Below are 15,397 nucleotides of genomic sequence, written 5' to 3'. Positions count from 1 at the left end.
AAGGCTTTGATCTGCAGCAGTTTAAAACAGATTCTCTAAAAACAAGTTCCTGAATCCACTGGAAGAGATGAATGAACCATGAACTCTGAGGGCCATGCCACTGCTGACTTCATGTCACTACAAAACTTGTCACTTGAAAACAAACACTTTAAAATATGAATCAATGTATCTAAACCTCAAATGTCCATAACAAAACACTCCACCAGAATTTTATCAACTTTAAAAAGCCAGACAATAACCATCAAAGTGAAGGAACCCCATTTTCTCCTGCCAGCTCTTTACAAAAAGGTATTAGGTTGCTTACTTATTTCTTGTCTCCAAAGTATCAGTGATTACTTTAAAGTCATAGTCTCCAATGAAAGGTACAAAGTCTATCATTTCACTTAAATTCAGGATAAAATTCAGTAAAAATTTAGAAATTCTACTACTTTTTCATTTCCTACTATTTAAAATGAAGATATATTCTTGCCCAAACTGTATTGCACTTCCTAGTTCCTCCTCAGTTTAACCACACTTTCCATGATTTTCAGTGATATAGTCACAAAATTTCACTATTCTAGCTAATGGTTGCTCATTTCAATAAAGTTATTTGCTTAGGAATATAATTTTCAAAATCTAAGTAAAATGGAGATGATCCTGTGTACCTTATTTTTTAAATCAACTTCATTTTTAACAGTCTTAATTGACTCTAGTTTCTCAAAGGAATCTCTACCTCATAGTCACATTCTGAAAATTAGTGACAAAAATGAAGGAAATCTTTTCAAATGTACCTCTGTTTCTTAAAGAAAAAACATCTAAAAGTTGGAAAAAATTCACACTATTTTAAAGCATCAACTGTTTCCTTCTCATATACAATCTACTCCTTTAATCTTAAATTATTCCTTTCCCTTTTTGGCACACTGGGGTCTCAGTTTTGTAAAAGTATTCTTGATGTACCTAAGGAAGGACTGAGACATTAATGAGTCACTCCCATGTTCTGTGTGGGAAGAGGCACAGTGAGCTGTACACTCTGAAGTGCTATTTAAAATCATAGAACCATAGAATGGTTTGGGATGGAACGGACCTTCAAAGCTCATCTAGCCAACCCCCTGCCATGGGCAGGAACATCTTCATCTTGATTGGGTTGCTCAGAGCACCACTGCACCACCTCTCTTGCCAACCTGTTCCAGCATTTTACCTCCCACACTCTAGAAACCTTCTCTCATATCTAACATAAACCAACCCTCCTTCAGCTGAAAACCATATTCCCCTCTTCCTGTTGCAGCAGGCCCTGCTAAAACTGTTTGTCCTCATCTTCCTTGAGGACCCCTTTAGGTGCTGGAAGGGTGCTGGAAGGTCTTCCCAGAGTCTTCTCTTGGGATTGTTCAGCCTTGAATCATCTTGGCCTTTCCTCATAGGAGAGGTGCTCTGATTCCTCTGATCATCTTGGGGGCCTCCTCTGGACTCACTCCAAGGTCCCTGTCCTTCCTGTGCTGGGGACCCCAGAGCTGGATGCATCACTGCAGGTGGGGTCTCACGAGTGGAATGTGAGGATTTGTAGTATAAGTTCCCTTCTGTGCAGGTTTAATGGTACAATACTAAAACACAGTCAGGATCCACTAACTCCATTCCCCACCATTAATAGCAGTAGCAAACTGGTCTATGGTTCCCCAAGTTATTCAACTCTATGTGCAGTCCCAGCTTTTCCCTGCAATCTTAATTTTTATCAAAAGATATACCAAGACTTCTACACTAAAATATATTTCTAACTCTTTACAGACCTGATGCTTTGAAAACATCTCATTTTACAAAGCTATTTTTTAAGAGCAACAAACTATCAACAGTCACAAAGTATCCATAATTTTATCTAACAGCATTTTCTATTGAACTTGCCATTCTATGGTTACAAAATACAGAATAGGTCTCCTAAGAAATACTTATTCAGACTTTCCACACTAACACTGAAAAATGAAGGATAAAAATTAATATTAAGGCTTCACAAGGTGTTTTAATGTACTGGTAAATGCTGTAGCATACAAAAAATACTGTTCATATTGAACGTACCTATTTTCACACATTACACTGCATTTAATACACCAGAGCTTTTAACCTTACAGTTAGTACTAAAATATAAAGAAAAATACCACTGCTATTCTTTCTTTACAATGTTTATAGTTGAGAAAAAGTTGACTTAATATATTTTTTTTCTGCCTTCATAACTTCTAAAATATCTATTTCAAAATCAGCAGAAACAGATATTACATAAAGCAACTTAAGCCACTGTCCTTTTCATGGAAAAATCTAACTAGGGATTAGTTAGGGAAATTCTTGTCCCTTTCCTCCTTAACATATGGTAAAGCCAGATAACCTTCACGTGTTTTTTTTTTAACTTTCCAGGTGTATTTAGTATTTGACATGGCTCCAACATAGATGATATCACAGGCATCAGTGGTTGGACTGACTGTGGAAATAAGTACTGTTAGCATGCATTGGTTACCTGCAAGGTTGTACTCTGGGTGCATTCTTCAAGGAGAAAATTGTTCCTTTTCTTCATCTGCTTTTTGTATTCGACAGCTACCTCTGTATTCTACAAACTGCTGTTACTTCACAGTTTTCGAACTTTCAGCTTTTAACTGTGAAAAGCTCTGATGACAAAGGCCCAAAGAAAGCTGTGCGCCCTCTGAGAGACTGGGGCACCAGGAGATGGCCCACCTCAAACTTCACCTGCCTGCTACTAAAGATATGTCCTCAATGGTAAAAACAACACGTGGCTTACAACTTCTGTGTTAAGCAAAATATTTCTGAATCATGTGCAAGTCAAAAGTGAGCTTTGACATTTCTATCAGGAAGGAAAAAATACATTTTGTTATAGAAAAAGCCATTCTCTGTGTACATTAAAGTACACAAATGTTAAAGAATTTCTTTAAAAAAAACCTCAGTCAGGAACTTAGGAAAAAATACATTTTGTTATAGAAAAAGCCATTCTCTGTGTACATTAAAGTATACGAACGTTAAAGAATTTCTTTAAAACTCCACCTCAATCAGGAACTTGTTTGCCAAGCATTACAGGGCAAATTGCTTTTGTAATCTTAGTTCTTTACAATACAGCAGAGAATTTGATGGAAGAACAGATTTACACTAGCTCATATAGTTTTCGCAATTCTGTTATTTTTAAAAAATTACATTAATTTTGTAAAAATATTGAAACATACCCAGACTTATTCCCAAATTCAGATTTATACTACCATTTTAAACCTTGCTAAAATAAAAGATTAACATATTTACTGTATGTGTATTATTTTCAGGACAAACAGAATGTCAGTGACATGCATAACGTTTAATATTATTTCCACATTATGCTGAATACAATATGTGCATATTTTAGGAAAGTCTACAAACCATTTTGGAAAATAATCTATATTAATGGATAACTCTATGACATTGCTGGCATATTCCTAAATGTTTAGGATGATATGTTTTCTTAATATTTACTGGTATCTAATTGTATTGTCATTGACAATCAGAACTGAACTACCATGCCAAAAAAATTACAACCTAAAATGTTGAGAGCATCCATATCAATGATATAGAGTGTAAAAATCATTACAATCACTTTATGCCTTTATGTAGATCACTTCTACAAGAATACAAATGAATTTTATCAAAGAAACACGTATGACACAAATGACATTTAACTATTTTAAGCTGTGCACATATATTGCAAAAGCAAAGGAAAGGCAGGGGCATGCTCACACAAGTTGCAAACAGAGAGGAATATCATGCATACTGTTCACAACCCACAGGTTATTAGTAAGCTATTTGAAAAACAGTTAAGCCTTTTATGCCAAGCATTGCTTTCATTTTAATGACAGTAATTCCCCTTGCCTTCAGTAGGAATTACACCTGTGTAAATGAGAGCAAATGTAGGGCAGAAAATAAGTTGACCATAAAAGAAAATTATTTTAAACAGAAAAAAGACTCTAACCACTTTGTCCTCCTGGAGTTCATATCCACGAAAGCAAGAAAGAAAGGATGGGGGAAAAAAAACACAAATAAGGAAAGAGTCATGTCCATTTTGAAAGTAAGCACTAGAATTTTTTAGTAAAATAAACAAATAAATATCAAAGGAAGTAATATATATTTTTCTTATTTCCCCTAGTGGTGAAGGAGATATAGTGAAAAATAAATAATTTTAATAATTTTCATTATCTTTTCATGAGTGAAATTGAGATTATCTTATAATAAAAAATTGTACCAAAAATGCTCAAAGGAAATTATTTTCATAAAAATAATTTGGGAGTCATATCTGAATTATCTTCACAAAAAATAGATCATCTCATCAAAAGGATGCAGCACTGAGCTCATACCTTGGACACCAGTACTGAAAATTATTAGTATTCATCAATCCTTTGCACTTGCAAAGAGTTCAGTGAAATTAAGAATGTTTGTTTACTACAGACAAATAGAGGGTATTCAAATGGCAAAATTGCAAGTTAGTCGCTCAAGAGATCTGTAAAATCCTGGAGTTATAAAGCACAAGGACACAGAGTTTGTCACAAGTGTTTACTGCATGTCATGCCAGGTCTATAACACACATACTTTCCTTTTCATACCCATCAATATTAAATACAAACATTCCTATTGGCTATTTTCCTTGAAGAAACTGTCTTCTTAGCTGTCTAAATTGTAAATGGAATAATACTTTAAAAAATATTAAAAATATTTTTAGTAAAATATATTCCCTATTTCACTGAAGGAAGAATGATGACTTTTATCTGGTATTTTAATTTGACATGCCAATAAAGAGACTAAATCTAGGCACTTGGTTAAGCATTGGCTGTGCTGGGAATACAGCTGCTTACCAAAAAAGGCTGACAATTAATTGTATAGATTTGTTGTTCTGATACCTGTATGACATGTAACTTTATAACATGTAACTCTTAGAGAAGGCTTCAATCCTAAAGTTACAAACAAACAGGAGAGAATACAACAGAGGCCAAACAAGACAGTCAGGCAATAAAACACACGATATACAAGGAGAAGCTGAGGGAGATAGACTTGCTTAGCCTAAAGAAGGCTGGGATAGGGAAGGATGTGGGAAGACAGAAACTACTTGCATCCCTCAACTATTTGAAGTTTAGCTATAGGAAACACAAAGACAGAATTTTCTTGAAGATGTACAGGTAATAATAAAGAAAATGCAACAATTAAGAGATTGTATTGCATGTAAGAAAAAGAAAATCACAAGAGCTGTTAATCACTGAAAGAGTTTGTCCATTGGGGTTAGGGATTCAGTGTCCTAGGAAGTTTTTACAACTCAGTTGAACAAGATCCGAAAAACCTCATCTGACTTAGAAGCTAATCCTGCATGGAGCAGGAGATTGGTCTGGAAAAACCTCCATGGGTCCCATCTGACCCAAGTCATTCTATGATCCTATGTTCAGTGACAAAAGATTAAAGCATTTTAAAGATGCTATGGGTTTTAGTGGTATTTTCAGTTATACAAATAGGAAATAGCATAGGAAGCTATCTAAATCACAGGGCATCCATGCATTATCACTCTGCGTGCAGAGACGTATTTTTCTGCTCAGTACCATGTGGTCTCCTACTTTCCTAGCATGGTTTCCTGTCCCACTGCAGTAAGTAAGAAAGAAGTGTTCAGAGACATTTTATATAGAAACATCTACAGCCTTGATTTCTTATCCTCACCTCTGAAGAAATACCCTCTACTATCCAAGAGAATTATAATCCATAAGTATCATTCGAAATCCTGTCATTTATATTTTGATCATAACAGTAACCAAGACGTAATTCACACAATCAACCTATGTTGAATAATGTTCAGGATGAAGAATCTCTTTTCAGAAACAAGGCACAAAAGATAAAATATGCGAAGTTCAAGACATGCCACGACACTTTACCAAACACTTCCTCCAGCCTCTCAGCTTCCTCCACACACACTGTCAAACATTCCTGAGTTCATAGCAATACACTGCAAGCAATGACATGATTGACAATCTGAAAGACAGCCTTGTCAGGCATTTCAATAGCAAAGACATTAGAAAAATTATCCAATTCAGTTTTCAAAGAACAGGGGTATTTGTCCTGTTCCACATGAAAATGCAGGTATATTTTAAGAGTGGTTTTAAGGAGAAAGGCCTTGTCTCTATGAGAATTCAGACACACAGAAATGTTAGCAAAATTAGTGGAATTCCATCCTATATCCAAAAAAACCCCAGAATGAGTCAGTATTTATCCCTTATCCTTTTTTTTTAAAGATCTATTACAAGGCCAATATGAAATCTGATTGCATGAGCCAAAGCTACTCTTCAAGACTCCATGTTTTTCACTTTAATTGCCTAAAATTATAAACCTAGGTAAAACTGTGTGTTCTTCGCTGTATCAGGATCATAACAACCTCTAAGGTTTATGAAAGCTTTTTAGTGAAGAGTTCAAACATATAGCCTCTGTTGAAATTGAAACCATCATGTGCTGTTTATTGAGATCAAAAGAGCTCTCAAATGTAAATAGTTTCAAAAAAATAAAATTAATAACATAAATAGTTTGTGCAGTTTTCATTTGAAGGGACTGATCATACCCACATAGCTTCTATTAAAATCACAGGGGTTTTTTAATAACCAAGAGAATCCAAAGAATCAGTACAGAAATGCAGATTCTGAATATTAGTTCTGCTAGGTATTAGTTTGCAAGTAAAGTAGTTTGCAAGTAAAGTTTACAGACTGGAAAGCAGCAATATCTCTTGGTTCAAAATGGTAGTTTACTAACTGATTAGAAGAATTCTTTCCTCATGTTTGCAGTGTTATGCATCTTTTGTAGAGAAATGCAAAAATGCAAACCACATCTCCTGAGGACCAACATACTTGTATGCAATAACAAATCATGGAGTTTATTCCACATCCTAGTGACTTAGAAAACCTTAGATTGTGACAAACTAATTCTTCAGTGCTTGCTAATTCTCAACAGAATGGAAAGGATTATGCATTACCACAAGTATGCTACAGCTTCGTGTGGCAACTCCATACAGATCACATTTCAAGCCCAACAGTTAGCATCCTTCAGCAAAGGGAACTTGATGGCTTTTTCAAAATCAAACAACCCCAGGGAAATAATCAGAATGCAAAGCTTGCGCTTAACCAGGGGAACTGAGAGAAGTTCCCTACTTACACCTTATGTGTTTCACATGTTGGTTTTGGGTCCTATAAAACAACTGAAAATCTCTTACTTTTGCTCTTCAAAGACAAAGAAAGAAGGATGCTTCAGTGGCTCCAAGTGCTAGTAAGTTGCCAAATACCCTGAAAGAAGGTATTCAGCATGCATTAAATTAACTTTCCAGACAAGCATTTTTTCCTTTCTGTACAGGCAAAAGGTTGGTTTAGTGAACTGCCATTCTGAGGTGCTAAAAATTATATTCACTGCACAAAATGTTGTACCAAATCTGGAGGCTGTATTTTTCCAACATTTTAGCATTTAGATTTCTTACCTGCATAAACCTTTTTTGCTGTCTACTGACTCATTCAATGTGCATTTCCCTATATAAATTAGTATAGCATTAAAAAAGGAGTATATTTTATATATCAGTGATACTCATTACTAAGAACTATTACTGCTTGCTCTCACATGATTTATTATTTAAATTTTAATCAATCTGAAACTCTTCATAAACATAAAAGATGACTGTTCAAGATTTTTTTACTCCCTTGAAATATAATCCCCATTTAGCTAAATATACCATTCACCAAGATAATAAATTGTACAGAAGAAGTGCTACCATTATCATTTTTATTTGTTTGAGCTAGAAGGAAGTCCCACATAATGATAATTTTTGTACAGCTTGAACTGAATGCTAATGCATATGTATTTAAGGCACTTTAATGGAACTAAAAAAGGAATAAATCATCCAAACATTTTGAGAATCCTAATCTAATGGTCTGGCAAGAGTCAAAACATTTCCATTCCCTGCTCCTACTCATGGCCATGAACCTTGTAAGCAGTAGTCAGCCTTGAGACCTTTGAGAGAGGAGTATTCTTTGCAATTTTCCATCATCTGAGGTGCATGCTGCTAATACTGGTCTGTACTTATATATATATGAAATGTCAAAAAAAAATGTCTACGAAGACCAAAAGAAGGAAAATTTAAAATAGGAAGTTAATAGAAGTCATCCTTCAAGAAATTGAAGTTGTATTCAGAAAAGAAGAAAGATAAGAATAGATAAGAATTTATTCTGGTAGACCAAAACAGTTTTCATAGAATAATCAGTGTAGGCATTAAGCAGGGAGACTGCCAGACTGCCACAGTATTACTAGGAAGGTATTTACTCTAGAATATTATTTTATGCAAAATAAACTGGAGGACATACTTTGAACTGATATTTCAGAAAGAGAAGCTGTAAAGTGAGTCAACAAAAAAATAACATATTTTTTAAATTAAATTATAGTTAGTGTAAAGCATCTCCAGTATAAAATAATTAGTAACTGCAATACAGTCTTTCACTGATAAGAAGTATAAAAGCTGGAAAAAAAAACCAAGATATTTTTAAGGAATTTCAACATTATATTAATTGAAGAATAGACAAATAAGTCTGACATCCACACTGGACAGATTTTTAGAAACCCAAATACACAATAAAATTAGCAAGCATATGAATAAATTATGATAAAATGTGAAGAAGTCAGAATGCATTTAGCAGAGGGAATTCACATCTGTTACATGTATTAGAATTCTTTTAAGTAGTCACAGAGAAAGTGAGAAAATGAGATTTATTCCTACTGCTCAGTTGGGATTACAGGCTTTTAAAGAATTTCATCTGCCTTGGAATAGGAATAAATTCATCCATGAGAAAACTTAATTAATGAAAGGACAAGGAAAAAAAAAACAGGAATAAATGATCAAGGGTTTTTTTAAGCAAAAGTTTTCACCAGCCAAGCCTCACAGGAGATCAGTCTAGAAATACTTTGTTCACCTTATTCAAAAATTTCTAGAACAACAATGAATGAGGTACAGGAAAGCCTCACACTAAATTAGCAAAAGTAATAGAAGAAAATGCCAGCTGAGGAGTGTCGCAGAACAGTCTCAGAATGAATGGAGGAGTTGACTTGCTGAAAGACAAATTTGGGTTAGACAGTAAGTAAAGCTATCTGTGGTGAGCATGGTGAAGCAGTGGAATTTCATAAGACTCTGTGGAAGAATCTCATTGGAAATCTGTCAAGAGAAGTCAGACATATATCTCTCTGTCAAGTTCAAATGATCCATCTCAAGGAGAATCTAAATGGTATATTAGAATGTGTCATTAGGAAATGAAGCATTCTTCCTAATGCTATGTTTCTAAGGATGTAGGCATAATGACTCAAATATCTGTCCTAATTGGCTTTTGTAATCAGATGAAATGAATACAGAAATTATCTCTCTTATTACTAGCAACACGACTTAGTCAGTCATTTAAAAGAACAAATAAAATATATAAGCCTACTTAAGGCAGCATTTTTAAGTTACCTTAACGAAAACCAAGGCAATTTGACACATTTACACATAATCTCAGTAACTTTAATTATCAAGAACTATTATTATTATTTTTTTATTATTTTATACTTTGTTAATCAAAAACTTCAGACCATTATTTAAACCTACTTTTCAGTCTTAGGCCACGAAATACATAACAAGCATACTATTGTCTCCTACCTTACAAAAGACAGTATTTACCAATTGCATGGTATTTGCAATGAGCATATTACTGAAAAAATTGACTTATGTCAATAAATTATATAAAATATTACATGAAAAAACACTAAAATAATGAAATTGTATTGTTTACAAAATACATATTTTCAAAAAAGGCTAGCATAATACTTCTTGAATGTTGCCATATGTCTTCTACAAGTATCTGTCGGAATCTGAGAAAGATTCTGCATATCAGATCTGAACATTGTATCTAAAATGTTGAGTAAAATGATTTCAGAAGAGTTTTCTGTGATTACATCAGTTGTCCTGAATTTTTTACTCTATTCTTCAGCTTTTTTAAGAATTCAGACTGCTGGTTTACCATTTGTTACAAGAAATACCAGCAGAACAATATATATTAGTGCATTTAATTATTTCCAAGAAATAGGTTAACATTTGCATGTGTATGTACATATAAATATGCGTAATATGTGTGGATATATACAATTGCTAATAAATATTTTAAAGCACTATAATATATTGTATTGTATTATATTCTATTATATAAAATGTTCTAACACTAATTTTACAGTAATCTTGTACAGAAGAAACTAGGCAAGCAGGAAAGAAACAAATCCTTGCTCTACTCAGTAAAAATCAATATCAAAATATTAGCATCACTAGATCACTAGATATACTTCTGTTTCTCAAACAGAGACTCATCCTCTAATCAAAGAAATGTACTTGCATGAGTTTGTTAGTCAAAAAAGGATCTGTATTAACTTAAAAACCATAATCACAAATTCATACGCAATTGGAAATTACTGGAAATGAGGACAGATATCTTCAAAGTCCCTGGAGGAGATTTCTCCTTAATGGAAATCTGTTTCAGTAGTTATGTGATTTGGATTCATAATCAAGGAGTAAGAGGCCCTGAGTTCAGGAGAAGCCTGCTGCTCACTCTCATGGCTCCATACCTTGTTGGACCGCAGAGACACTCTTCCTCCGCAGCGCGCGCAGAATTTCGTTTGGCAATAGGAACAGTTATGGCCACAGCCATCAGCAAATTTGGTTTTGTGGCAGATGCCACAGGTTGGGGCATCACCCTTCTGCTCCTGGTGCTGCTGTGATTCTTCACCCATCTTCTTGACTTGCTCCTTATACATCTCAAACTGCTGATGTAATTTTCTGCAGAAGAGAAGAGATCATTAGTTGTTGTTTACTTTTGCCCACAAATACTTCAGTCACTAAACGTGAATGTAATCATTTTTTACAAATCAGAGAGAAATACTGTAGTAAAGCACATATATTTAATTTATTACGCTCCAGAAGTGTTACATTCAAGAATTACTTCTTTTTCATTATAACTGAACTCTAGGAGGAAGCTCAACATTGATAACACTGAGTTCACAGTCCAGTTGTTACAAAGAGATGTAACTTTTCTTTAGGATGGGACCAGATGTTTGCTACAAATACAACAGCTGGAAACACAGGATAAGTAATAACGATAAGTGGTAAGCCCATGGTGCTAAACAATAAACTGGCGAAAGGAGGGGGGGAAAATCTAATTAATTCTTTAAAGTATACTTTTATCTAATTCCACCAGATGGATGCAACTATCTTTTATTGATCTAGCTTATCTTCATTTATCTAACAATCCTGCATAGAATAATGATTCCAAAATTATTTTCAATGACTTTTCAATCACCAGGTTTAATAATAAGTTACCTCATATTAACAAATTATTATAAATCATTTAAGCCATTCATATCATTGGGTAGGAACTGTTATCTCATGTAAAATATAAAGTAGAAGACAGCCTTAAGTGCAAAATCCAGGAAAAATTGCTTAAGATACACACATATATGTACCACCTATTTCCAGAACTAGAAACAAATGCAGTCAGTGGCCATGAGTGTCCAGAACTGCAATGTTAATTCATCATATTAATTCATCCATATTTCTGAGTCCACAATCATCAAATCTCGATACATGATAACAGGAAGTGTCTCATGCTGACTAAACCTACAGACACATTTAATGCTCTATAATGGTAGTTTTTCTCAAAAGCTCTACTTCTAAAGGTAAATGACGTCATGGGAAATTTAATTTTCATTATAAATAGCCATCATATTTTAGCTTTTGCAGATTCTGAAAAAGATGGGAAGGGTGACATTGCATATCACAAGAGTTTCAAACCCATAGAGAAAAAATAAAACTTTGACTTCCCTCTTTTTTTTAATAGGGGTATGAACAGTGATATTTAAATTCTTAGCATGGAATTCAACTTGCCTAATTTTGCAATTGAGACTGTAAAGTTTAGTAAATTATAAGTTATTAATCCAATTTAGGCAGATTTTTTAGTTCCTTGAATAAGTTCAGGCAAAACCCCAAAAAATAAGCACTTTTTATGAAACATTAAAAAGGTAACATAAGACCAAAAAAAATTGCAAAAGGCATTTATTTTTCCTTAGAATTATTCTTCTCTTGAATCTTGAGATTAAGTTAGTAAAAAACACACATGAATCATCAGATGGAACAAAAAATAACCTCCTAGAAAACAACTAAATTCAGGAGACCAACTTCCTTAAGCATAAATATATATTTTATATAGATCACATATAAATTAATCATGCAAACTTATTACATCAGAATTTTTAGAGGCCCCTACCAAAACAAATATTACACAAGTCAGTTAAAAATTAACTTAAGCAGTTATTTACCATGAATATTCACACATATGGCAAGAATTGTTGGGATTCACTTTGTTTTTCAGGAAAACTCCCCTAAGAATGTACTTTACATCAGACCACAGAGGAATTGTAGGAGCAGGCAGGCAGCTCCCCCTCTCCAGCAGGAAGGACAGGAGGATGGAGTTATCCTTGTCCTCTGTACTGACCTGCAGCCTGAGCTCCCAGCTGCCACTGACCCTTTCCCAGGAAGAGGGAATGAGGTTACTTCATTTGCTTATGTGTCATTTTTCTGTGTACCTGCTCTTGTCACTTCGAGATCAATCCAGAGTCCAGCAGTGTGGACTCCCAGCAGCAGTGGCTCCCTTTTCCCTCGCTTTCAGCCCCTTCCCACCCGCACCAGCAGGGAGAGGGGCTCATCTGGGACCTCATCAGGAGGGATGGCAGAGTTGGCATTGCCCTAAAAGCCTTTTGGGCAGTCAGGAGTAAAGGGCTTCCTCTGCCTTCTCCCTGCTTCCAAAGAGCTCACTGTTAAGTGCTCTTTGTTGAATGGGGCAGGACAAGAGTTACTAACAAGCAAGAGCTGAATGAAGTTGCAAAAAAAAATTTGGAAGTCTGGAAACTTGGCACATTTCAGCGTTTTACACTGACAACACTATATAATTGGTAGTTGGTAGTCTGGCCTGTTTCCATCAATAACACATGTAATCTCTGAGACCTTGCCTGCCTTTTAATTTTGCTTAACACTGCATTCTTCATTTAAAGCATATTATCTATGCTGAACTCCAAGTTTATTTTTAGGCTGCATTCAGTTTTGTGGCTTCCTTATAATCTACAGCCTTTGTTTGTATGATTACTTGCTTACCAGTCTCACTGATGCATAAAAAGCACAAGGCTTTTGCCAAATCTTAAGCCTCATGTACTGAAATAATTTCACTTGTGTTTCCTCTTGGGCACAAGAATCTATGTAAAGGTCATAACTTTTCCTTTAAAGTATAAACTTTCCAAGGTTATACAGAGTAGTTTTTGAAAATCCTTGTTCTAGTAGGAAACATATAATCTGCCAAAATTGTTCCTTATTACATCTTTTTCTGTTTTGAGAAAAATATTACGTGTATTGATAGCTGTCAGAAAAACTTGAACAAAGAATCTATGAAATATTCAGTTAGACACAATATGTTTTCTATATACTAAGCAGAACCACCTGAGATGAATATGCATACTAAAAAAAATTTAAATTTTTCAATTTAGGAATTTCATTTTTAAAATTTTGATCTTTTTTGTAGATAAATAATTAATTTTTTATCATCTAGGTTTAAGCCAAAATTTGACTTAAAAACACACAGCAATAATTAGATGTTTAGAATAGCACAGTATCTGAAACACATTTAGCAAAAACTTTATAATGTATACTTTTCAGAAAACATAATGCAAAATAAAATTCCATTTTGTTCATGCTGTCTGCAGTCATTGCTGCCTGAGGGGCTCGGAAGTCCACTTACTAGGGAAATTAAAGTAACCAGCACCAAGGCAAACTTCAGAGACTAAAACCAAACTCAGGTATCCCAAGACTACAATTTCCAGTCCTGATATCCAGTGAGTTACTCTGTTAATGCAAGAGGTCAAGAGCCACCCATGATAGGTTAGGTTGGAATTGACTTTTAAGATCATTGAGTCCAACTGTTCACCCAGCACTGCCAAGGTCACTGCTGATCTATGTCCCCAAGTGCCACATCCACACATCTTTTAAATACCTCCAGGGATGGTGACTCAAACACTGCCCTGGACAGCCTGTTCCGATGCTTGAAAACCCTTTCCATGAAGAATTTTATTCTTAATATCCAACCTACACCTCCCCTGGTGCAACTAGAGGCCATTTCCTCTCACCCAACCACTGGTTACCTGAGAGAAGAGCCTGACCCACACATGGCTGCACCCTTCTTTCAGGCAGAGAGCCATAAGGTCATCCCTGAGCTTCTTTTTCTCCAGGCTAAACAACCCCTGCACCCTCAGCTGCTCCTCATGGGACTCCAGACCCTTCACCAAACTCATTGCCCTCCTCTGGACACACTTCACCACCTCAATGTCTTTCTAGCAGTGAAAAAATGGGTTCTGCCCAAGAGTTGTATTTTGGGCCAAAATTTTATCCACAATGAAAAGACTTATTTTTTGACATGAGAGGGACTTTTTTTTTTGTTTGTAAATCCAGATAATTATATTAAATCACAATTAACAGCTAATTTAAGTAGAAAACTCAGAAATGCATATCCATGACCCTTATATAATTTTGGCAATGGCCCCTACAGCACAGGCCATCTATCTGTACTGATGCAAAGTCTCACTCCTTTACTACATTTGTTTCAAAAATACATGTACTTTAACAACTTCTATAAACTTTAGAGATTTTAGAGGAAAAGGAGAAGTTGACATGAGTTTACACAGACACCTAATGGTACTGAAAGTTTGGTCTGAGAAACTGGTAATTAAGTTCTGTTCTCTCATGAGAATTACTTCCCTGAACCTCACTTGTATTGGCTAGAAGTTACAGTGGTGAAGTTCATGAGCTTTATACGACTAGACAAGTTTGGTTTTTTTTAAATAACATATCCAAGATAACTTCATAGAAGACATCTCAATGTGAAAAGCAACTGTTTGTAAGAATTTGGATTGCTCTGCCAGAGTCAAGATATGTCTTGCATTGGAATACGTGTTTTGTTCTGGAATGGATTTAATTTAATTCTGCTTTTCCTGATTGCCCACACCTTTCCAGATATTAAAATTTCCATATCAGTTAAAAAGCAGCAAACTATGAGTCTCTCCTGATCCATGCCAAAGGCAAGTAAGAAATTCAAGTTTATTATTGACATTTTATTACTGTACAGAAATTTTAATTTTCTCCTCCCCTCCAGAAATATCCCTAAAACTTTCAGCATTTTACCAAAACTTAAAAAAATTACTGACAAGATGTTCTGAAACTATACCTACCTTCCAAAAGGTCACATAAATGTTTCTGAAACTTCTAAATCTGCTAAAAATCTACCACTAGAAGGGC

The 15,397-nt window shown here is 34.8% G+C and overlaps 1 protein-coding gene across 44 annotated transcripts in view; it reads right to left on the bottom strand.

The window, feature by feature from the left end:
• The window catches only part of RIMS2 (regulating synaptic membrane exocytosis 2), a 453,673-nt gene that overhangs the window by 355,076 nt on the left and 83,200 nt on the right, over positions 1-15,397 (bottom strand). For 33 of the 44 annotated variants that reach the window (XM_039706150.1, XM_039706103.1, XM_039706156.1 and 30 more), the window contains 2 exons: positions 10,633-10,843; positions 3,965-3,976 (listed from right to left, as the gene is read on the bottom strand). In XM_039706150.1, coding sequence (XP_039562084.1) covers positions 3,965-3,976; positions 10,633-10,843 — 223 coding nt within the window. The remainder of the gene's footprint in view (positions 1-3,964; positions 3,977-10,632; positions 10,844-15,397) is intronic. The other 11 variants (XM_039706152.1, XM_039706151.1, XM_039706154.1 and 8 more) reach the window with 1 other exon arrangement.

Source organism: Passer montanus, unplaced genomic scaffold, assembly GCF_014805655.1.
Source record: "Passer montanus isolate IOZ18808 unplaced genomic scaffold, ASM1480565v1 scaffold19, whole genome shotgun sequence".
NCBI classification, from domain to species: Eukaryota; Metazoa; Chordata; class Aves; order Passeriformes; family Passeridae; genus Passer; species Passer montanus.
Note: the sequence above shows the minus strand (reverse complement) of the source record. Positions and strands in the feature narration are given on the sequence as shown.